Genomic DNA, 25,838 nt, shown 5'->3' on the forward strand with positions numbered 1-25,838 from the left:
TTTTTCTTGCCATTTTGGCTTTAAAACAGCGTGTGTGTGTGATTTTGGTTGGGTGACAGTTGTAGGTTACAGTTTGACAAGAGTACAGTTTGACAAAAGCACAATGTTGTGTTTTACACAAATATAAGTAGGCTAAACACTTTGCAGTTTTAATTATGTCCTGTATGAACAAAATGGAGTATGTTTTTATGTTTCCACTGTTCGATCGCGCCCCGGCGCCCGCTCTCTGACACACACACACACACACACACACACATTCCAGCAATGCAATCTTGACATCGCAGCCTGTTCATTATTCTGCGCTCCCACCAAACGCGAATAGAGCGTCAAATTCGCGCGTATCCGCGTCTAGTTCGACGCTTGAACATTTTGAATCCAAAGCGAATAGGACGCGCGTATAAAGCGAGCGTTTGAAGCGAAATAGCACCAAACTATAACGTTTACACTGTGAACTGTAAATCTTTGTTCTGGAGCTGAAGCTTATCGGCCTTCTCAACAATAAAATTATTAATATAACCCTCCAATGCATATTTAAGGCCCTTTTGGTGACATCGAGATGATATATAATCTTTCTGTCTCCAAAAAATCATCAATTGCCTCCTGTGAAATGTATCCTACTGACAGCTGCCAAAGCGCCTGTTACCGAATGTTGACTGAGTGAGTGGAGGGGGCGTGGTTAGCCATTGGTCAATTAGCATACATGCGCAGGGAAAAATAAATGTAGATATGTGGAAATACAGAAATAAATAAATGTAGAAATGTGGAAATACAGAAATAAATAAATGTAGAAATGTGGAAATACAGAAATAAATAAATGTAGGAATAAATAAATTTATAAATAAATACATATATAAATATATAAATAAATAAATATATAAATACATAAATATATAAATAAATGTATAAATACATAAATAAATACATATAGAAATGCATAAATAAATAAATAAATAAATACATGTAAAAATACAGAAATAGCCATTTATATTACCAGAATGTATTTATTTTTACTATTATTTCTGCATTTATTTATTTATTTCTACTTTTATTTATTTATTTATTTATTTTTCGTTCTGTCATTTTTAGTCCTTCATACCCTTCAGGATGCGAGGGAAGACTGTAAGGAAAGAAAGTCAATTTTATTTGTATATTAGAATATTCGATCACTCGAGCGTCACATAAAAAAAAAATCGGCCCTTATGTTGTTAAAGTTGGGTTATTCAAGAAATTAAGAAGTAGGCTACTAAAGATAAAGATGCCCTGATATAGGCTATGTGTGATATATGATTTATTTAAACTGCAAAGGCAAAGCAGATTAAAATGACAGTGACAGATGTGAAGTGGGAGGTGAATATGTGCGTCAGGTTTCTCGACAAGAAAGACTTCCGCATGGATACACCTGTGCATCCTCGCTAATAACTCCTCTGGAAACTTCCTCATTCCTCGCTTCTGCATGGTGCAATTAGAGAATTGAGATGTCCTTCAAGATGGCTGAGCTTGATCGGTTTCCGTGTCATAATATGGAGGACGGAGGAGCGAGGAAATGAGGAGGGATATTGAGAAGCACCCGGGGTCTTTGCACTTGACCACTTGTCTACTTACATGATGTATTTCCTGTATTTGGCCAAAGTATTCAAGGCGTGAAGACTGCAAGTGTGTGTAGAACATTTGATTATCTGATAAGACACACTTATAGTGTTGCAAAAAAATGCAAGTGTTTACAGAGGCTTTTTTTTATAATAATTCATTGCATTTCATATACATGGAAGGTGGGATCTCCTTAACCACCAATGTGCAGCATCCACCTGGATGATGCAATTGCAGCCATATTACGCCAGAACGCCCACCACACCAGCTTACTGGTTGAGACAGGACAGAGTGATGAAGGCAATTAGTATATACACTCACCTAAAGGATTATTAGGAACACCTGTTCAATTTCTCATTAATGCAATTATCTAATCAACCAATCACATGGCAGTTGCTTCAATGCATTTAGGGGTGTGGTCCTGGTCAAGACAATCTCCTGAATTCCAAACTGAATGTCAGAATGGGAAAGAAAGGTGATTTAACCCTCTGGAGTCTGAGCGGTTTTCTGGGCCCTTGAGATGTTCTGACATGCCCTGACATTTGTGCTTTTTTCAGTTGCTTATAAACATATTAATGGCAAAGGTGTAAATTCACTCTATAAAGCACAAACAGGGCTACCATAATATGTGAGCCACGTGTATGTACATGTTTTAATTTTTGAGAGAATAATGTTTATGCGTGGATATTGAAAAAACTAAAAACTAAAATTTCTGAAATAAGGCCACAAAACACATAGTAAATATGTGTCAATAAGACTTTTGACCAATGGATGTCGTCGCCTATAGTTTTTTCTTCAAAATTATGTGAAAATAGTCTTGCTTTATCGTTCAAATAAAACCATACATTGATTTAAATTGATGTAAAACAGGTTTTGCTTGGAAAGCCAATATGCGAGGAGGCGTGAACGAGGAGTGGTTTTCACCTGAATTACCACCCACTCTGCATAATGACTCTGTATAATGATGAGCCATTCACACAGGTGTGAAACTGGCTGAGCCACAATGCTTGGACAAAAGATATTTAGAAGAAGACTTATATTGACCATTTAAGATTTTGCTTACATCTATCTTGTACATATGTTGTGCTATTTTATTAAAAAGGTAATAAAAAACAATTACAATTTCAACAATATTTCAAGTGTACTCTTTCTTTGTAAAAAAAAGAGAAAGATTATAGGCCTACATTTTATCTATGTATTCATTACTTTGAAAATAGCCAACATTGGAACAGCTAACATCTTAGTTGATGACTTTATTTTTGACAAAAATATTAGGCTATTTTATATATAGAAATTGCTAAACAAAAGCTTATTTGACGAGGCAGTATATTCTACAGTAAAAACTGTACCCAAATCTACTAAACAAAATGTTGTCTTTCATATTTCGCCTGACTGTAAAGTTGTTTTCATGAAATATTAGGGCATATAAATGTTAATTTGCAGTTTACGTTGCTTATACAAATAGCCAACATTTTATTTCAACATATTTCAGTCGATTTTTACTCATCTCAGTATAGCAATACAGTTTGCTAAAACATCATTATTCGTTGACGATAGGCTTATTTACTTTAAATCCAGGAAAGTTGTTAATGAAAAAATTATTAAAATTAAGATACAATTGATACAAAACGAAATTCGTTTTAAAGAAAGGATTTGTACTTTTTGTTTTGAGGTCTCTGTGAAAGTTTGAAAGTCTTTTAGTGTTTTTTTTTAGAGCTCGCGTCCATAATGGAGAAAAAACAGAGCGCATGCCGTTCATTCGTCAAATAAACAGAAACCCGAGAAGGAAAAACTTACTAGTATTCCTCAGCTCGTATTCCTCGTATTCCTCATTATTCCTCACAGCACTGCAAGACGGTGTAAGCAAGTAATGTTCTGAATAAACTTGTGTTTTGGTTTTCTCGAGCTGATGGGGGCGTTCACAGGATTGCGCGGATTACCTCAGCCATTTGCGTTTGAATAGCGCGCGCTCTCCGTGGGCGGAGTCACATTACATTTGAATTAGCTCTAATTAGGTCGACTGGAATCGCTCTCTTTTAATACAGATTTCACAAGATGAGAATATTTGTTTTTTATATAAATTACTTCATTTAAAAGAAGAGATTTCAAGCTGCATAAAGACATATATCACGTGTATGTGTGAGAAGTATTCACTGAGTTATGGTTCATTTTCGGACGCGTTTCAGAATGGACTACACGGACAGAGAGAAGGCAGAACTCGCTTCGTGTTTATTTTTCTTTATTTGTCGAAAAGCACAACACTATGTTTTTATTGTGAGTATACACAAAAATAATACACATTTAACAGAATCGATTGATGTATAGAACTCCTATGGAAAATCAAAGTCAACAGAGTATTCATGAGTTTCTTTTACACTGATAAAAAAAAAGCGAGCTGGTATCGCCGGCGATACCGTCGACCTCAGGGGGTTAAGCAATTTTGAGCGTGGCATGGTTGTTGGTGCCAGACGGGCCAGTCTGAGTATTTCACAATCTGCTCAGTTACTGGGATTTTCACGCACAGCTAGATGGTCAGAGGAGAATGGGCCGACTGATTCAAGCTGATAGAAGAGCAACTTTGACTGAAATAACTCGTTACAACCGAGGTATGCAGCAAAGCATTTGTGAAGCCACAACACGCACAACCTTGAGGTGGATGGGCTACAACAGCAGAAGACCCCACTGGGTACCACTTATCTCCACTACAAATAGGAAAAAGAGGCTACAATTTGCACGAGCTCACCAAAATTGGACAGTTGAAGACTGGAAAAATGTTGCCTGGTTTGATGAGTCTCGATTTCTGTTGAGACATTCAGATGGTAGAGTCAGAATTTGGCGTAAACAGAATGAGAACATGGATCCATCATGCCTTGTTACCACTGTGCAGGCTGGTGGTGGTGGTGTAATGGTGTGGGGGATGTTTTCTTGGCACACTTTTGGCCCCTTAGTGCCAATTGGGCATCATTTAAATGCCACGGCCTACCTGAGCATTGTTTCTGACCATGTACATCCCTTTATGACCACCATGTACCCATCCTCTGATGGCTACTTCCAGCAGGATAATGCACCATGTCACAAAGCTCGAATCATTTCAAATTAGTTTCTTGAACATTACAATGAGTTCACTGTACTAAAATGGCCCCCACAGTCACCAGATCTCAACCCAATAGAGCATCTTTGGGATGTGGTGGAACGGGAGCTTCGTGCCCTGGATGTGCATCCCACAAATCTCCATCAAGGAGGCCATGATTGACAGAGGCGACTAGGCAAATTTGGCCAGGATGCCGGGGTTACACCCCTACTCGTTTCGAAAGACATCCTGGGATGTAATTTTTGTTGACAATTTTTACTTGTGAAAGACTTCGCCTGAAATGTCACCAAAAGTGAGAAAAGTTTGTCAAAATGTACACTTTACACACAAACTGACCACCAACCTCAAATTTCAGACACCATCTTTATTTTTTAGCTCAACAGTCAGGAAATGGAACGCATTGTGGATAGGATTGTGAGATATCAAAGGCAGAGAAGGATACATCAATGCTGCCTTCAAAAATCGATCAGATCAGATCAAATCAGAAGGTATCTCATGAGACAAGATGTGGCACGATCATTGAATTCGTAATATTTTAAAAAGATGCAAAAGTGCAAACTATATAAACAAATGGGCAAACTATATAGTGCAACATAATAAGGTGCAATGGTCTATTATTGTTTATATTAAAAATAGAAGTAAAAAAAAAAAGAAGTAATTCATTGATTCTGCATTAATTGTCATCTAAATATTCCAGTTCATCAGCTTCTTGTGTTAAATCCTTTATCTGCTGCTTGGCCTTTCTTTTGAAAAACCCAGACTATAAGAGAAAAAGAAAAGACAACATTATATATTTTGCTGAAGTTCTCTATTTATGATTAATAAACAGGCTGGTGTATTGCACCTTATAGAGGGTGGCTGTGATGAGTGAGATGATCAACAGTCCTCCAATAACTCCTCCAATGCCCTCCTTTAGGAGGCTGGGTTCTTCATAGACCTCCACCAGAGTGTTCACCTTCACATGCACACAACCATTTCAAATGGAATATCCAACGCTATCTCAAGTACAATGATAAAGTCTGCTATAAATGCCACTAACAGCTGGAGAGTTCTAACAGGCTTTAGTAAAGTATTCCTTACCTTGCGAACTGTTGCAGAGCTGAGAGAATCAGAGAAGTACGTATATTTGTCCTCATCATAATTCAGAGATGCTGTACTGACCAACTCAAAAGAAGCAGACCTAACCCCGATCTATAAAGATAATAAATATCGTGAATTAAAATGGCAGATATCTTTTTTCTAATAAAGATTTCAAGCCCTGTAACTTCAGATACCTGCTCAATCCATCCAGAGCTCACATTGCTAGAGATATTATAGAACTTCCTTTCATTTCTCATCAGATTCACATCACACCTGAACACTGCACACACCGCCACAGAGCAGTTCTGGCAGAAAAACACATTACAGCATGTTTAACAGTGTTGAATTCAAATCAAACAAGTTTAATTTGACAATATTTAAAGTAAATAATTCAAAATTTCAAATAAAAAGTTAATAAATAAATAATTAAATTAAAAATGACTCACTAATACATTTTTCTTTTTGAGCACTTTTATAAAATCACTGGTGGTGGGTTGTTCGTCTTCTTCCCTAAAGCAATCAGGAATCTTTTACAAAGAAAAACATATTTGTAACACTTAAAGTGATAGTTCACCCACAAATATTGTTGTCTTCATGCCATTCCAATGTCTTCGGCCATAAAAGTATGTTGTCCAGCTTTGACAGACAATTTAAGTACATAAATATGTACATTTGGACCACAAAAATATGGCCTACAATACGGTCTTTGGTTCTTGTTTATTTCTCCTTGATTCATACTTTGCATACGCTTTTACCTTCAACTTTTTCTCAGCCCAGATGTTTTCAGCTCCCAGTTTTACAGGTACTCTAATGAAAACTGTTAAATTTAGCTCTCTAAGCTCATTCTTCACCTTAGAGATATAAACAGAAGGAGATTTATTGATACAGACAACTGATTTTGTTTCAGTATGGATAGGAGGTGAAATAAAGGAAGAAGCATCTTCACCTCCAATATCTGTTTCACTGGTTTTCCCAGATTGTTTTTTCCACTCGTGAAATTTATGTAAATGCTGGAATCTGTATGTCTGTAGGAGAACCACAGAATACAGTAGATGAGGTTATGAATAGAAATGAGAGAAAAGCAAAATGTCAAATATCAAAAACAGACCTCCAAACATACTACAGCAAAAAAAACAAGAAAAAACAAAAAAAAAGCACTGACCTCAGCAAGGCAACATAGATTGAATGTTTTACACTGATGTTTCTCATTTTTAATAGTTCACTGTTTTCAGAGTGATTCGTATTTCCACTGGAAATGACAGAACATTTTAGTTTGTGCTACTACGCATGTCAATATAATCAAAATACATTTGACATAGATTACAATTAGCACTGAACATACTACAGACCACTTGATTATAAAAGTAAAAATGAACACCATACCTGGTAACAGATGCACTGAATGTCACCTTTTGGTCAAAATTACTTTCTTTATTAATACCGTAAATAATGTGAAACACGACCTACAACAATGAGGTAAGAAATAATCATTATAAATAAAAAAAAAAATTAAAAAAAGAGGATGCTTAAAAAAAACTTTCCAATGTGTCTCTATACATTAGGGTCTAAAAGTCAGCGGTGAGCCAGTGGTTAACTCTCTACCATAGGTCAACTAATTTAGATATAAAACCACTAGTGGTGAAAGTTTTAACCAATCAGAATTTAGTCAGTGGGAGTCTGAGCTCCACCCCTTAGACACAGAGATTTCAAATCTCTAGCAAGGAGATCTAAAGAACCTTTTTCAAATCTCTAGTACTCTATCTACAGTACGGACAAAAAATCACAATTCAGATTGACTGATGCATTGACCAATCAAACTGTTCTATAACTGGTAGGTGTGGTCTTTCTGATATGTCATTGCCGAGGTCTCCTAGCTACCCTTGAGTTTCTCAATCACTCATTAAGGCCACGTTCACACAGCAACAGAACACGGTTGTCAGTAGTGTTTGAGTCCTTAATACGGTTCCGTTCACACACAGTTCGGTTATTTATGGGAGTGACAACCACATTCTATAACAGAACTAACACCTGTACATTTTCAGGACTCAAAGCCACATTCTCGGAAAACCCACGTTGTGTGAACGGAACCAGACTGGACAACTAGTTGTCTGTCACGTCATACAGTGCGAGAGAGCCGTTCTGCGCTGCACAAACGCATCTGTACTATGTGTTGTGGGTTTTTATGTGTGGTTACACTTTCGGTAACATACAGCGACGGAGATATGAGCTGTGTGTCATCTGAAGGTTTTAGATCCAGTCACTATTCTCCACTGGACCTGCTTCCATCAGTTTTTCTGTTCAGCGCACAACTCAAAAGCTCCACTCTCCACCCAGATATAAAAGCTGCTGTCGGTTAATGAATATTTGACGGATGAACTCGCAACTCGATTGAAGACTTTTTCGTTTTTTGAACGTCGCCATCTTTGATATGACTTTAAAGAAACAGCACAGAATCTTTATTCCATTTTATATCATAACCTTTTCCATGTTTGAAGCAGATTTTAAATCCCAAATTTGGTCTCAGACTTTTGAACCTCGCTGCATCTGTTTGTGTGTTTGTTCACATATAGATTTCAACTCACAGAAGTGTTTCCTGCGAATAGAGGGTTACTGACTCGACAGATGGTTTCCACTGCTGAAACTCCTTGCTTGCCATCTAAAGAACGACAATCCACTCTGCCCTGCTCAAACAGAAAAAAATGGGTTTCTTGATCATATACTGTAGCAGCCTACGGTATAATATTTTATTTAGGCTCCGGCATCCCTGTAACCCTAAACTGGACAAGGAATTTGAAAAATGGATAGATATTCCTTAAAGAAAATCATGCACTTTAACTACTAAACTTGTAAAACAATGAACTTGCTGTTTTTAACCCTACATGCCATAAACATCATCCTGCCTTACCACTTCAGGCATAATTCTCCTGTAGGAAAGTCCAAAGGGGTAGCTGAGGGTAAAGTGGGTGTTGTATGAGTTTTCTCCTCTGTTCTCTACAAACACTGTCACTTTGAGCTCCTGCATTATCCCAACCTCTATGTTTGTAGATCTAAATTACAGAAGCAAAGGAGACACAGAGTTAAACTGCACCAATTTTAGGGCGAGACTATACGTCCATCCGCTAATGGCTGGTGGGTGGAGCGTTAATGTTTGATGACAGTTAAATTAACTTGTGACTTCACCATTAACTTACCCATCAAAGTTGAAGTCCACTTTGAGGTTGTCAACACAAAGGTTGTCTGATCCACAGTTTATCTCATAATTTAACTGTAATATGAGGTTAGAATAAAAATAAGATTTATACACGGTTATACACTAACCGGCCACTTTATTAGGAACACGTTTTCAACTATTGCAACTCAACGTGCAGCAACTCAATGCATTTAGGCATGTAGACATGGTCAAGACGATCTGCTGAAATTTGAATTAAGCATCAGAATGATGAAGAGATGTGATTAAAGTTTCTTTGAACGTGGCATGGTTGTTGGTGACAAATAAGCTAGTCTGAGTATTTCAGAAACAGATGGTCTTGTAGGATTGAAAATAATCCAAGATATTTGAAATAAACAAAGACATTTGCTTTACTGTTTTCCACCCCTCTCTCTACCACAAGGACCATTTGGAGTTCCCAAAGGCACAGAGGGGCAGATAGTGATCAAGGCCTGTAGGCCAAGATGTGTGTATTTTAGGGGTCTATGAATTGTCACACCTTTAGTACAACGGGGGAAGTTGTAACTATCTGATTGATCAGTTTGAACGTCTCACATTTGGGGTTTAGTCACATGGTCACGGAAGGGATAAAAGAAGATTGTAACTGTTGCTCTGTCTCCTTTCTTGGGGCTCTCTCCCTTTGCCTCCTCTTTTCTTTGCCTCTTACTCTCTCTCTCTCAACATTTTACATATATGCTAGGTAGGATTAATGGTATAAGCCAGTGGTTCTCAATCCTGGTCCTGGGGACCCACAGCTCTGCACATTTTATATGTCTCCTTTATCTGACACTCCCAGTTCAGTTCATAGAGCTCTTTCCTAACGAGATGATGATCTGAATCAGGTGTGTTAAATGAGGGAGACATACAAACTGTGCAGAGCTGTGGGTCCCCAGGACCAGGATTGAGAACCACTGGTATAAGCTATCATCATCTCATACATCTATTTTGTAACTATTTTAAGTGTAACCATAATTTTTTCATAAACCTTTTCAATTACAAATAATGTGCTAACTAGTTTTGATTTGGTATTGACTTTGAAGTGCTACATATTGCAATAAAATATTGTCACTCTCTATACAGTAGCAATGCTCTCCAAAATATTAAGTTGGTAGCAGTGGGTGGTAAAAGACAAGAAATGTACAGTTTTCTACCATCTTGCTAACAACGTTTCTTTAGTCATGCAGGAAATCCACCCTTACAGTCTATTGGGATTTGCATGCACAACCATCTCTAGGGATGATGCCGTAGGTCAGAGGAGAATGGCAGGACTAGTTTGAGCTGATAGAAAGGCAACAGTAACTCAAATAACCACTTTTTACATCCAAGGTCTGCAGCATCTCTGAATGCGTCAAACCTTGAAGCAGACGGGCTACAGCAGCAGAAGACACACTCCGGTGCCACTCCTGTCAGCTGAGAACAGGAAACTGAGGCTATAACACACACCAAAGTGGACAACAGAAGATTGAAAAAACATTGCCTTGTTTGATGATTCTCGATTTCTGCTGTGACATTCAGATGGTAGGGTCCGAATTTGACGTAATCAACATGAAAGCATGGATCCATCCTGCCTTGTATCAATGGTTCAGGCTGCTGGTGGTGTAATGATGTGGGGGATATACTCTTGGCACACTTTGGGCCCCTTAATACCAATTGAGCACTGTTTAAATGCCACAGCCCGAGTATTGTTGCTGACCATGTCCATCCCTTTAAGACCACAGTGGACCATCTTCTGATGCTTACTTTCGACAGGATAATGCACCATGTCACAAAGCTCAAATCCTCTCAACCTGCTTTCTTGAACATGGCAGTGAATTCACAATACTCAAATGGCCTCCACAGTCCCCAGGTCTAAATCCAATAGAGCAGCGTTGGGATGTGCTGGAACGGGAGATTTGCATCATGGATGTGCAGCTGACAAATCTGCAGCAACTGTGTGATGCTATCATGACAATATGGACCAAATCTCTGATTCCAGCACCTTGTTGAATCTATGCCACAAAGAATCAAGGCAGTTCTGAAGGCAAAAGAGGGTCCTAATAAAGTAGCCGGTGAGTGTATGGTTACTCACACTATTTCACAGTAGAAACTAATGTTTCACAGTAGGTCTACTACTAATACTGACAACTAATTCTGTCTTGAATAACAGTATGATATGTGTAATAGAAATTAGAAAGTCTGAGGATATTACAGAAAAGCAACTTCATGAAGGGCTCACTTTATGAGAATATAGGTTACCTTTAAATATGTGTCCCTTACCATCCATAATGTAGTGTTCTTTATCCATGGTACGAGAACAGGCTTTAAGTTCTCCAGGCTTTGGGAGGGCAGACCCTCAAAAGTGAATATTAATTCATTAAGCAGTGGGTTAAGAGTATCCTCTGTGCAAGACTGGACAAGGTGAACAATTTATTAATTGTTACATACATACACATATGAAACTCTAGATAGCACAAGCTGCTATGAGATTTATGTATGCCTATTCATGCAGCAGCAGCACATTTTGCAATCTCACAGCAGTGTGTCTGTGTATCTATTGCCAGTAGCAAGTCCATAGCAACAGCAGCAGCGTAGCAGTTTTAGTCCGCCATGACCAAATACATTAACATTGTCATATCCATAAATCCATTAACATGCTAAAACTATTCATTGTTAGAAATGTCTGGTTTGCTGCTACAAAGGGACTAATACATGACTTACCTCTATAAGGAAAGGATGGTCTTTGCACACCTCTTCTAGTGTAACATTTACAACATTACTAAGGAAACGATTTTTGGGTAAGAAGTATGCACGGTGGTTATATCGCTTGGCATCCAGCTTTAACGTATAGCTAATATTTGCAGCAAAATCTGGAAATGGCATTGAATAACATTTTAGGATATTTGTATTCAAATAATTTATTGAAAATAACAATGTCTGCCATAAAATTTGGGGGAACCTGTTATAGCATGTTTGTATCCACTCATTTTGAAGCACACTGTCAAGGTGTTTTCCAGTGGCCTGATGCAGTTTGCTTCAATGGTTGAAATTTTGGATGGGCTGTAGGTTACTTTCACATCCACAGACACTATTGGTCTGGACCTGGATGTTGTAGGAAAATACACATTTGCGAAACATAACGAATGAATGGATCAGAGTGGACCATGAGCTCTGTATGTTACTTTATTGGATGTTTATACTATTAATCAGTTAATTTTATTAGATTGGAATGTGTGTGTAAATACACTCTTAAAAATAAAGGTTCTTTATAAGCATTGATGGTTCCACGTAGAAACATCCATGGAATCTTCCAAATACACAAAAGGTTCTTTATTGAGGAAAAAGGTTCTTTGGATATTTAAAATGTTATTCACACTAAGAAAAATAATGGTTCTTTTATGAACTGTTTACTGAAAGGGTCTTTAGGCAAGGTGTTTTATGGCATCGCTGATTTTTGAGAGTGTATACTGAAGTTACAGGGAGTACTGTACCTAAGAAGCAAAACGGCTCCTTTTGATCCAACAGCAATGTCGGGTAGACTGTCTCCACTGTGATCTAGGGAGGACTGACTAAGAGCAAGTCCAAAAAACTGTAAACCTGAGCGCACAGCTGATCCAGTAATTCTCTAACGTAACACAAAGAATAAGAGAAAGGGGAACTGTTTTAGGAAAAAAGCAAGCCAAAGGTCATAAAAAAACATAACAAACTATATAAGTGGAAGTCCACAAAAGGTTAGGTACTTAAATTGGCAGACCTGTGAATATTTGGGATTTATTTCATTTATTCCGCCATTGAAGATGTAGATGCTGCCCTGTCCATCCTCCTCTAAAGGAGCTCCAACCAGCACATCCATGAAACCATCACCATTCAGATCTGCTGGACTGGCCAGAGAAGAGCCAAACCGACCCCTCTGACCTGCCATGCCCTCCAGCACCTCAGAAAAAGTGAAGTATGGCTGCAAAACCAGAAAAAAACCAAACCTTTTAAAAGACAAAATAAAGTCTATAAAGGAATCTGGAATTGATATTTTAACCTACCTGCCGAGAATAAAAGTACACAAAAACTCTGCCTTCAGAATGGTAGTCTATATACGTTGGTGCAGATATTAATAGAAGATCTGTTTTTGTGTCAGAGTTCAGATCAACCACACAGACCTCAGCCCCAAAGTATGAACCAATCTGAGACTGTGAAAGAACAAAAAAGAAAAGGTCTCTTCAGAATCAAATCCTATGCCCAATATGCTATAAGAACACCTGATAATAGTACAACAAAATGCAACGACCAATACATTGCAAAATAAACAAAACTGAGTTAAGATTCAAGTACCTTGCACTTTTTATCAAACAAATTTAACAAATATGACATTGGTGAAATATTCATGTACCTTGGGTGACTCCACCAGCAGGTTTGTTTTGTTAACTCCAATTATTGAAATGCTCACTTGTCCTTTATGCCTGTATCTTGGTGCTCCCAGAATCACAAACTTTTTTTTAGACCGTGTTGCTACTGTCATTGAATAACCTTTAAAAAACAGTATATAATCAAATCTTTAAAGGAATAGTGCACTCAAAAAAACATAATAGCCATCATTTACACACCATCAGGCAACCCCTGGTAACAACATGTTTTCATTATATGGAAAAAGGAACTAAGATATCCCTTAGAATATACTTGTAGTGATATGGGCTTGGAAGTGAGTCATTTTTGGGGGTGAACTACAGTATCCTTTTATTTAAATTGTAGATTACCTCAATAAATGTATGGCCAATCTTATGTATTTTTAGTCTGTGTTTGAGCAAGGTCTTACCCAAGTAACTATCTTGCTCACTTCCCACATGGAAGTCTGATGATTGGTCATTTTGATACTGTTCTTGATATCCGCCCTTCCCTTGGAAAGCTCCCACAGAACTCATAATCAGGCTTACCTAAATAAAGAGGTTTGTATTTGTATTTTTTTCCTTTTTTACCTCCCTTGCATCATGTGACACTGAAGACTAAAGTAATGATGCTGAAAATTCAATAAATTGTATTTATTAAAATATTAAAATATATTAAAATATAAAACAATTATTTTAGATTGTAATTATATTTCAAATTATTATTGTTTTACTATATGTTGATCAAATAAGTGCAGCTTTTGGTGAGCAGAAGAGATTTCTTTCAAAAATATTTTAAAAATCTTAATTATTTCAAACTCTGGTTGACCTATCCAATAACATTGAACTATTACATGCAATCTATGTGTATATTTAAATAATCTTCACTCTTGAATCTCAGGTGAGTGATACTTAGTATCCATTGCATTGTTGGCTGCCTAAATTATTGCTTTAATAAAAAATGGTTTTCAAAACAAAGCTTTTAAGTATTGTTACATTCGATGTAAACACTGCACTAAATCCATCTTGTGCAAACTCCATTGTAGCAGAATCACCAGTGGACTGGACTCCTGAAAGAAAATACATTATTACATTAAAAAAATAATAAGAAGAAGTGATATCACAATGCTTTTATGATGAATTTCAGCTTGCCTGTAATTTGGTCATGGCATATGCAAGCATAGCAAGTTTATTTTGTTCAGCACTCTTGTAACACTACTTTTCCAATTAAATTTCATCTCCAATTTTCTCAAATTTTTTGCTCTAATCAGTAAACACACCTTCGATTGCAATGTTCTCTTCCAGTTGTTCACGGATACTGTCCAATGCGTCAAAGTCAGTCACATTAAACACATGTTCAGCAACAGGAGCAGATGCAATAATTTCTAACTGTTGCTTTGTGCGGGGATCATCAAAGGCTTCGCCGATCTTTGACAATTGAAAAGACAAGACAGTCATTTTAGGCCATTTAAACATTTCATCTTATTATACCTTATTTAGTATGGTGCAAAAATAAAGGATAAAACATTTAAAAATCATCTGAAGATTAAACTTTCTTGACTGATTAGTTAACCCAAAAACAACATCTTTTTCATCATTTACTCTGACATTGTGAACGCTGTAATGGTCACTGTTAATGAATGGGGACTAGAGTTTCAAGCTTATAATATAATAAAATTAACCAAGTTTTGGTAATGCTTGACAATAAAGTTGAAACGTGTATATTCTGTTTTGGTTTGGTTCTTTTCTGTTTCTGTTCCTTGCTTGTGTATGTTGACCTAGTTTCTTTGTGTGTGCCAGTTAGGCAAATTAATTTCACCTGTTTTTCATTTAATTGTATCCAGCTGCACACTGGTGGTGGTTGAGTAGAGATTCCCTGATATAACTGTAAAGCGCTTTGGGTGTACAGTAGTACATATGAAAGCACTACATAAATGCCTCATTCATTCATTCATTCATTCAATTGATTAGTCTGGTGTGTCTATTTACAGTAAGCTCTGTGTTTACTTCAGTTCTTTGTCAGTTCTCGTTTCGTTATGCTTGGTTGTTCTTTTCATGTTTTCTATTGCCCTGAGTTCTTATAGTTTTAATAAAAGTTAAGATCGTTTACCCCTCCTTTACAGCAACCCAACTGTGACAGAAGAACTGACCTCAAAATGGATACAGCAGCGAAAATAATTATCCTCCTCTCGCAGGGGAGCCAGTCCCTAGAAGCATACACTGGCATTTCTGGACCTTTGCCATCACGTCTCATATGATTACTGCCAGAGTGTGCTTTTCCTAATAAGCCTCAATATGGAGATGTGAGCGTGCTTGCCTGGAAACTATGTGCAATGTGGAGTCGACACTCCTCCTCAACGGTTCCCCATTCACAATCTGAGAGATTGACGAGGAAGACAGTGTCAGCGACGGACAAACCTGAGCCTACCACAGACGTGGAGTCCAAGCCAGCCACGATACCAGTGCCAGAGCGGATGTCTGAGTGAGAAATCGTCCTGGAGCCTGAGCCCGAAGAAACATCTGACAAGGTGTGTGAGCCGGCCACATCGTCAGTCCCTGAAGGTATTTTGGTGGAGTGGATGGAGTGGAGCCCTACCCTCTCTACTGCAGCAGGGGAAGAGCTGCTAATTGACTTTGCAAGTGAGTGTGCAACACCTGTTTCCCGTGCATGGTGTTGTCACCTAGCACCATGTTATTGATGCCAGTGTTCTCACCCTGTCTCCCACTCCCACCTCCTCTGAATGTTTCGAGTCTGCCTTACAAGAATTGTATGCCTGTTCTGTGTTAGTCAAAAGGGTCGTTCAGAAGATACCTTCCTGTTCTGTGTCAGCCAAGAGTGTCATTCACAAGAGATTTGTCTGTTCTGTGTCTTCCTAAACAGTTAATTGTGAAATTCCTGTCTGCACTTCCCGGTCTTTATGTCCTGCCTGCATTGTCTTCTCTGCACTGCCCTTCAGCTTTAACACTCTGTTAGCCAGTTCAGCCCTGGAGTGTCGACCACAGCTCTGCCCAGAACCTCCGGGCCTGTAACTCCATCTCGGCCTGTCGAGCAGTTGGTGTCACCTTGGCTTCTCGCCCTTCTCGGCTCCACCTGGGACCTTTGTCCCTGCAACTCCAGGGGGGTTCTTCATCCCTCTGTCTCCGCCTTGGTCAGTTGTCACTCTATCATCACCATGGACTTCCGGGCCTTCGGCTGCACCTCATCCCTCCACCCTTATGGCTCTTGCGGGCTCCTCCTTCCCTCCAGCTCCACCTTGGTCCTAGGTCGCTCTGCTTTCTCCTCAGTCCTCCAGAGCCCTGGCTCTGCCCTGGTTGCTCATCACTGCGGCTCCGCCCTGCCCTCCTGGACCTTCGATGTCGCCAGTCCAGTCAACTCTTCAGCCTCGCCCCAGGTCTCCACTACCATCGGATCCATCTGTCAAGCCTCCTTCATGACTCCTCCTTACAACTCCGCTGTGGGCCTGCATCCTGGCCCTTCTGCTGGGGATTCCACCCTGGCTCCTCCCACCTTCATCTCTACCCTGGCCCTGCCTGTCCCATGCTCTCCGTCCCCCACTTAAGCCCTCACCCTCCCTGCTCAGTTGGACAATCTTTACGGCTCAGGGCTGCGCCTTCCAGGAGGGGGGAGTAGTGTGACGTGTATATTCCGAAGTTCACCTGTTATTCATTTCGTTGATTGGTTTGTTCTTTCTATTTCAGCTATGTGTTTCATTCAGTTCTTTGTCACTTCTCGTTAGGGGTTGCACGACTACTGATTTCTGCTAGTCGATTTCTTATCAAAACAATACTTGAGTTACTCGACTACTCGTGGTTCATGCTACTGTAAATGAAAAGACATGAAATAGCTAGATCTTATCAATAAACATTTATTAATTCATAGCCTAATGCAAAAATTACATGAGTAAACTCTCAAAACATTATAATTATGACGTTTCATTTTTAAATTTTCATGTAACAGTCTAAAGCCAAATAAATAGCCGTTCTTGCCTTTCATTTCAGACGTCTGCTTCTAGGGACCGTCACGTATCGCGTCTTTTTCGCGCTCAAGGTCGTAATTTCAAATGTAGGCGCGCGGCAAGCGCACTCATAATGGAAGCAACGTGGTGCGCTAGTTTTTCCAGGCGGGGTTTTCCTTCTCATCTCCAGAAATATATCTAGTAGTACAGCTAATGCAAGGGGCTAGAAATCAATTAATCCTTTGCTGAATGATACTTCTTCGTCGTAGTCATCATGGAGAGCGCAGTTCACGGTTGCATAGCAACGAGTCAGACGCCATGGGAGCGCAAGCGCTTGTAGGAGACAGTGGCACGGCCGCGCGCGCTTTCCACACGTTTTTAGACGCAATATGTGAACGGCCTCTTGCAGAGTTGGCCAATTACTATATTTTTGTCATCCTTAATGAAATACTTCCACACATCTGACGCGTGGTGTCTGTTGGTGACGTTCGCCATTTTTAATTAATTTATGGTTAACGGACGCTCGAGTAGTCGATTGTTTCCGACAGCGTCGACTAGTGGTTGAAGTAGTCGATCTATCGACTACTCGACTAGTCTATGCAAGCCCTACTTCTCGTTGCGTTATGTTTGGTTGTTCTGTTCATGTTTTCTAGTGCCCTAAGTTCTTGGTCAACATTTACTAATACTACATTTACAAACGTAAAAGTTGTCTTTTAATATTATTAAAGGGAACTGAGCTATAATGAACTAACATGAACAAAGATTAATAAATAATGTAACAAATGTATTGCTCATTGTTATATTAGGTGAACCGTTAATGTTAAGTATAATTGGACCTTCTTGTAATACACAAGTATTTTGTACTGGATCAACAGATTCATTGAAAAGACCTGACTTAAAAGTGTGATTTGTTGACAAAATGCATGGATCTTACCCCAACAGCAAATCGGATGATATTCTTCTTTTCTGCCTTTTCAACAGCACCTCTGAGATGAGGTTCATCATTTGATCTACCATCAGTGATAACAATTAAGATTTTAATTGCTGATTGCCTCACCCCTCCTTCAGTTATGAAGAGCTCATCCCTGTACATTGAAAATAAGAAAAGCATTTGAAGATGACAAATCAGAATTGCTATTATAAGTTACATATGCATATACACAAAGGTGTAAATAAAATAGATTGCTACAGTTCTTTTTATAAGAAAATACTATTTCAGCCTTTCTACTTAAAAATTTCACATTTAATTTAATGTATTACTTGCTGTTTCTTTGCAATTAATTGTAAAATGTACTAGGAATTTCTAGTTGAAAATTGTTTCTACACCAAATGTTGTTGTTTTTTCAGTGTACAGCAGAGGTACAGTTATTTATGCACTATACTGTATTTCTTATAGGTATTGCCGCTTCAAACTCAGCGGCAATACCTATAAGTATCCCCTTAATGTGCTTATATTTGAACACAGAAAAGAACTACAGTTGTAATCGAAATTAATGAAGTCATTAAAAGTTGCATTTTTGCGGAAATTTGCGGAAATCACTTGAACCATTTGTTGTGTAGAGCTATTTCACTTACTTTTGTTTGATTTGTTCATTGCAAACAGCTGAAAGTCTGTAAATTTTGCCACGCCAATAAACCAGATTTGCAATGGGGGTGGAATAATTTCGATTACAACTGTAAATGTTAGATTTGAAAATGAACTTTGCACTAATACATTTTGAAGAGGAATTTTGAGATAGAATGCTGATGACATTAGGGGTGTCGTACATAAGTTTATTTATAGCCTTCGCAGTGTAGGTCCATCCTTTTTGCTGTTTTATCTCTCCTATTCTTGTCCTCCATGAATGAATGTCTTTAACTGTTTCAAACTTGGAGTGAGTTTCATAACCAGTGGAGAACTGTGCAACAGCAAACTAAAAGACAAGAAAATATTCACACATGTCAGTCCTATTCCTGTCTAAACTGGTGGTTGGCTGCAATGTAAACCACACTATATGGGTCCCTAAAGGCCTTCTGAAATCATCAAAACATATAATCTTACCTGAGAATTGCACTTGGAAAAACTCTGGATTATGGTTATAACAAAAGTTTTCATTTTAATAAAATCTGGGTCTTCCACACTCTCAGAGCCGTCCATTAGAAAAGCAATATCTATTTCTAGAGGGCAGCCTGTGAATGAGGAGTTTAGCATATGATTAGATTATCAAAGAAGCAATAGAAAAGGACAGGGATTTAGGTACTTCTTCATTTCACTTACTTCTCAAAGCACTTGGTATAGGTGCACTCACTGCATTGTTTCCACTGATATTAAAGCACATACCATTAAGGGTAGTAATTGTTTTGCAGTCCTTAGGAATGGTTGAACCACAAACCTGAGGGAGAGTGCGAGTTTTTAATTTTATCGATACGCACATCAAACACTGAAGTATTTATGAAGCCATTTTCCCTGTTCTGCGAAGAGCAATATATACAATTAATATAAGCATAAACTAAAGGGGCTATATGTAAGAATTTTCATTTAATAATTACTTTTTTATTGCTAATGTGTAAAGAGTAGGGGTGGAATGGTACATGTATTCGTATCGAACCGAATCGGTACGGGCGTCACGGTTCGGTGCATGAATTTACACGGAGAATACACGGTATAATAAATAAATAAAACTCGCGTGCAAATTAATTAATGTAATGCGGAACTACTGTTAGATATGCGGGTTCTTTAGGGACACCTAATCTGTAGCCCTGCCTTAAGCTAGGTTTGTTTATACTTTCGCCCGCCTCCGCAGCGCGAGCTTCCGCTGACCGCGCGTGCGCCTCCCAAAATGGACGAGGCAATTTATACTTAGCGCTCGCCGGTGTAGGCTACTATTCTTTGGAACGACAGGGTGCGATTCGCCTTTGGCTAAGCCACACCCTAGAATGTAGATTGACCAATCACAGCGCAGCCAAGAACAAGCTCAAACCGAGGTCCGACACTTTTTCACAGCGCTCCATTGACTTTAACGCAGGCGACTCATATTTTTGGTCTCGGCAGGCTATTACCGTCGTAGTTTTATTAAAATTATGGTTAAACGTTGTGCCTGGGGCATTTGTAACACAGATACGCGTTTCCCAGAGAGGTTGGAGGGGGTGTCCGTTTTTTTTCCCCTTCCCAAAACCGAAGACAAATCCTGACAAGTGTCGTCTTTGGAATAAACTGTGTGTGTGGACGTCCTCACAGTAAGCTAAACTCCTCAAGGATCAACAAGCACACTTTTGTGTGCTCTAAGGTAAATTTTGCTTTTAACCTTACTGTGAAGTTATACTAGTTTGACAGTTGGCCTGCTATTGTAGGCTCATTTTGTTAATGTAAGCAACTAATTTAGACGCAAGAACTGGGTGCCGGTGCTGTGAGATGTACATGCTCGGCCAGATTCGGCTCGAAGTCGTGCGTCTTCGGATGCAGAGCCGTGCGCGCTAAAAAGCCGCGCACTGCCCACCGCCACACGAAATGTGGCCTTGCGCACCCAACGCACACGACCGCCCACACTGCAATGACGACATTTTGCCATGCGCACCCTTGCGCTCGTGCGTCTGCACATAAATAAGAGATGCTTTATTTTCAGTTATATAGCTGATTGTCTTATTTTGTTTACATCTTACTTTACACACTTCAGGGCAGGCTGTTGCAGCTAGCTCAGGGGAGAGACTGTATGACACTATGTGGTACAGCCTGAGACATGCACAATACAAAAAATTGCCTTCTGCATTTTTGTTTTGCTTTTCCCTCCATTATACCGAACTCGTACCAAACTGTTATGTCTGAACCAAGGTATGAACCGAACCGTGACTTCTGTGTACCGTTCCACCCCTAGTAAAGAGCTTGTAACGAAATGCTTCCCAGGCAGCTATTTCAGTCATGCAAGTGCAGCTCCTATATCTAGGACTGGGGAAACATCAAATTCTCCAAAGCTGTTCACCAAGCTTACGATTAAATTTCATATTTGAAATTACCAATGAAATCTTACAACAACTGTCTCATAAATGTTGTTCATTATGCTCAATGTGCTCAAATAGCGTTAAAGGGATAGTTCACTTTGAAATTAATTTTTTATATGTTTTAGCTTACCTCAAGGGCATCCAAGATGTAGGTGTCTTTGTTTCCGCAGTAGTTTCAATTTTGATATTTTTAGGTCAAACCGTTCTTGTCTGTCAGTCATATAATGCAGGTCGATGGTCACTGTATCAAAACACAAGCACAGAGTCCAAATTAAAACAATTCCCCATCGTCCAAATTAAACAATTCCCCATCGTAAGTACACATTGATGGCCTAAGACACGAAACGAGTTTTAATTTGGACTCTGTGCTTGTGTTTTGATACAGTGACCATCGATCTGCATTATATGACTGACAGACAAGAACGGTTTGACCTAAAAATATCAAAATTGAAACTACTGCGGAAACAAAGACACCTACATCTTGGATGCCCTTGAGGTAAGCTAAAACATATCAAAAACTAATTTCAAAGTGAACTATCCCTTTAAGAAGCTTATTTTTCAGGCTAGACCAGCAAATGCGCATGTGCAGTCCAAAGCACGTGACTCATAACAATGACTGTTTCTATAGCAAACAGAGCTTTTAACGGCAGCTGCAGTACCGATCAATCTGCAACTGAGGCTTTTATTTATATTGCGTGTTGCACTTTTTCCTAATCATTAGTAATATGAGTGCACCATCTTTGGATATACTTTACTTCAGTTCAGCTTATCGCTAAAAACAAGGGTTTTGGAATTATACACATAGCCCCATAAGTATTTAAATCATATTAATTGTAATATTCTCAGCCTAACATTAGCCTAAAAAATCTGTATAGTGTATATGTGTTGTTTTTTCGTGTCAGGATGAGCATATCACTTACCACTGAATTAGAAGATTGTGTGTCCTTAGTCATAAAAAGCCCAAGAGACATGTTAACAGCTTCAGAAGGCACTTTCATTGCATAGATAAAATCGGTTAGATTTTACATGTCAAATCAGACTTATTATGTGTAAAATGTGTGATGTGAAAAGTTAAATACCATTCATTGTCACCGGCAGGCAAGTTTCCTGTGAAATGGCACAACTATAAACTTGTCCTCTTGCATTGCTGCTGTATTGTACTAAAGGATCACTCACAAGCAAACTATGGAAAAAATAAAGAAAAACATGTGTTAGGTTTCAAATATATTTAATGTTTTAATTGCATTGGGTTGATTTAAATCAATTTAACAATCAAACCTCCCAAGCTAGATAGATAGATAGATAGATAGATAGATAGATAGATAGATAGATAGATAGATAGATAGATAGATAGATAGATAGATAGATAGATAGATAGATAGATAGATAGATAGATAGATAGATAATCTGTTTCTCTCACCTAGATGTATCTCTCTGTATGACTCTGTAGCCAAAGCCAACATCATTATTTCTCGTGAAGTATTTCCAGGTCACAGGGTCAATGTTGAACATCAGCACTGACTGAAATGCTAAATGATGCAAATTAAGACCAACACATACATAAATATATGTAAATTTTTAGGGTCAGTCAGCTTTGACTGCCAATGTTTTGAAAAACAAGTACATATGATTATTTAGAAAACATCTTATTTGGTCTCCTTGTCTTGTTTTTCAGTAATATCTCAACATTTCTAAGCGAAAAAAAATAATTGGCTGAAAAAGGGCATGAAAAATGTTTACAGTGGGTTTATAAATACAAGACGGATTTTTAATTAGGTTTATTCACTGATGAATGCCGTACTACAATTGTCTAGATGGATGGATTTCTGGAAGGTTGGTGAATGGCCACCCTGTTCCAACCTGACTGTGCTCTAATCAATCAAAAATCTTTTGACAGTTCGATAATCTCTATTCAGTTTTCACAAAATATTAGTTGTTTTCATGCATTTCAAAAGCAATTACACTATGTATAAATATTTCCAGAAAGATCTTTCTTCCTCCCTATATTGCATGACAACTGTGACTTGCTTAATGCAGAACAACCTCTTTAAATATAGGTTCCCTTTTACATGGAAATTTTACAGTTTGTTTGTTTTTTTCTCATATCTTTTTAGATACAGGTATATGTTATTTCAGAGCTTTTCACACTTTTTGATGCCCAGGATTTCGATCCCCAAATATAATCCTTTTCATGTACAAACTATTATTTATTGGGTTTGAAAAAAATATTAAGTTTGATCTTTGGGGTTGTGAATATTTTAATTGCTTAATCTTACTATTTAAATTATTAATCATAATAAATCATTTTAGGTGCAAGTAATTATCCTGTCCTAGTGGTTTTATAAAGAAAACATGTTTGATTAACTGGCATTGGAAACAAACAGAAAAAGACTGTTTGACTTCTCAGATGACAGAATGAAAGAGAGAGGCAAAGAGGAAGATAACTCAGATAAGGAAGTTGCCAAACCAGTGCTGTGAAATAATAGTTTTTACTCTAGTAAATGTGACTGAGAATTTTTACTGAGAATGTTTTAAGTTTTAATATGCTATTTTCAGATACTTAATCATGATTTTCCGACTGTGAATACAACAAGCATGTGTATTGATAAGCATTTGGCTGCTCTAAACTCACTATACAGCGCTGCCATCTTGAAATGATCAACAAAGGAGAGAGTTTAAATGAAAGTCAATGGAGAAGATGCATAAACTGGGGTGCTAATCTTTAACACGTGGCAAGCGGGGCAGGGCCAAAAGCTGTGGGAACGGAACAAGTCCGATGACACGAGTGTTAATGAGTGTCACCTGCGAGCTACTGTGGTCTCGAGTCCCACAGAGGAGCTCCGGAAGGATAAAACGAGGAGTGAAGACCAGGCCTGGACTTTATTTGGTGCTTTATTTTAGTTTATGTGGCAGTCACCCGTGAGGTACTGCCGCTTTACTTTCATTTTGTTGTTTATTTTAGAATTAAAGTTATGTTCAATGTTCGCCGCCTCTTTCTTCCCTCATCAACAAACTTTGTTACATTGGTGCTGAAACACAGGAGGGACACGCTCATTATCACTTGTGCTACCGGCCTTGCTCCGTTCCCCTCTTGACCTGCAAACATCATGTTTGCAATGACATATTCATTTTCTAGGAAATTTAATTTGGGATTACTACAGAAAAATACTAATGGTCGAACTCATCAGAAATAATCAGACTAACTAACTCGATAACTAATCATTTCTACTGTATGATTTCATATAAAATGTATGCACTGAATAAACAAATTTAGCACTGGATTAAAGTTTACAACAAAATTTTATCTTGCAAAAATCGGATGGAAAAGATGGATAGACTGTTTAGTCTATCACTACTTTTGGAGCTAAAAGTCTTTTGGCTCCTAAAATTTTCAATGTCGGAGCCAATGGCTCGTCACTGTTTTCAGTCTGAAGCCCTTCAAAAGGGGCAGGAAGAACTACAGAGTGCTAGGCATAAAAACACCTAAGGATCCACACAGTCATAAAACAAGCACAGAAGTGGCCAGCAGTTTTTGTCCCTGTTTATGGGTGTTTTTCTTTGTCAAGGACTAAATTGCAAGCCCATCTTCATGACTAAAGAGCTCGCTCGCACACCCTGCTCTACACATCACCAACTTTGAGGCAGTCTTTCACCTCATTTTTAACAAATAAATGTTAGCAAAACTACATTCAACCCTTAATTTTTTTTTTGACAGAAACACAATAAAATAAATGAATAGGTGCCTAACATAAACAACCAAAACCATCAAAAACAGCTGAAAATATATACACAAAATCATTCGAATTTAAACGACACATTATACATTTTGATTATTAATATTTCTACAACCGACGCTCCCGTATACTGTGCAGTTTTATGACAATTTGAAAAACCTTGATGAACATCAAAACAGGAATACTGTTTCACTGTTTGATCTTACCACAAAACAGGTACAAACAGGTGCAGAGATTCCAGTCCATGGTCATATCAGGGTCACGAGACGGGGATGGTATGAATGGTGCTAACTGCCTGATATATGCAAAGCAAACATAGCACAAGAATATTTATTGAGAAAGATGCCTATGACTAAGGAGGGACAGTAAATAACGCAGATGATGTGTACATAACGGATCTGAGCAAAGCAAAAATGATGTCCTGAAAGATCAAATCAAAGATTGCAATGAACCAGGAAATGACATTAAACTTCAAGAAATAGTAGGAGTGTTGATGTTCTTGGACTGCGGTGTCACCGTGTGATGATATTCAACAACATGGCTGCGACTCTGTAATGTTGCTTTTATGCAACAGTACAATAAACAAGAAGTTAATATTGAACAACTTACATTGTAAATACACTAAATTGCTCCAAATGGGACCAAAGAAAAATAAACGTTGCGCATATCCGAGCAACTCACAGTAGAAGTGTTCCATTCCTGAATGGCTCTGTTTAAATGGATCAGTTGAATGAATGACTCAATGATTCACTCATAAAGACAGTCTCTTGTTGCCAACTACAGGTTATAATGTAAGTGTGACGTGCAGATCGCATCATGTGCCACTGACATTGTTGAGAAATAATCAGTTCTCAT

The 25,838-nt window shown here is 38.3% G+C and overlaps 1 protein-coding gene across 1 annotated transcript; it reads right to left on the bottom strand.

The window, feature by feature from the left end:
* Nucleotides 1–5,030: 5,030 nt before the first annotated feature.
* On the bottom strand, nucleotides 5,031–25,235 carry LOC308707213 (integrin alpha-X; the record flags this gene model as incomplete). Its single annotated transcript, XM_081393468.1, has 30 exons — nucleotides 5,031–5,438; nucleotides 5,523–5,633; nucleotides 5,759–5,869; nucleotides 5,953–6,063; nucleotides 6,205–6,285; nucleotides 6,514–6,609; nucleotides 6,705–6,783; nucleotides 6,921–7,007; nucleotides 7,142–7,221; nucleotides 8,341–8,439; nucleotides 8,664–8,805; nucleotides 8,950–9,023; nucleotides 11,223–11,354; nucleotides 11,664–11,812; nucleotides 11,902–12,044; nucleotides 12,434–12,567; nucleotides 12,697–12,897; nucleotides 12,980–13,126; nucleotides 13,327–13,463; nucleotides 13,750–13,867; nucleotides 14,315–14,388; nucleotides 14,599–14,746; nucleotides 18,209–18,359; nucleotides 19,042–19,187; nucleotides 19,316–19,443; nucleotides 19,532–19,646; nucleotides 22,170–22,240; nucleotides 22,329–22,432; nucleotides 22,670–22,778; nucleotides 25,190–25,235. The coding sequence occupies 30 exons, from the start codon at nucleotides 25,233–25,235 to the stop codon at nucleotides 5,352–5,354; spliced, it is 3,411 nt and encodes a 1,136-aa protein (XP_081249594.1). The 3' UTR covers nucleotides 5,031–5,351.
* Nucleotides 25,236–25,838: the final 603 nt, after the last annotated feature.

This window comes from Scardinius erythrophthalmus (assembly GCF_964197995.2).
Source record: "Scardinius erythrophthalmus genome assembly, chromosome: 18".
Lineage (NCBI taxonomy): Eukaryota > Metazoa > Chordata > Actinopteri > Cypriniformes > Leuciscidae > Scardinius > Scardinius erythrophthalmus.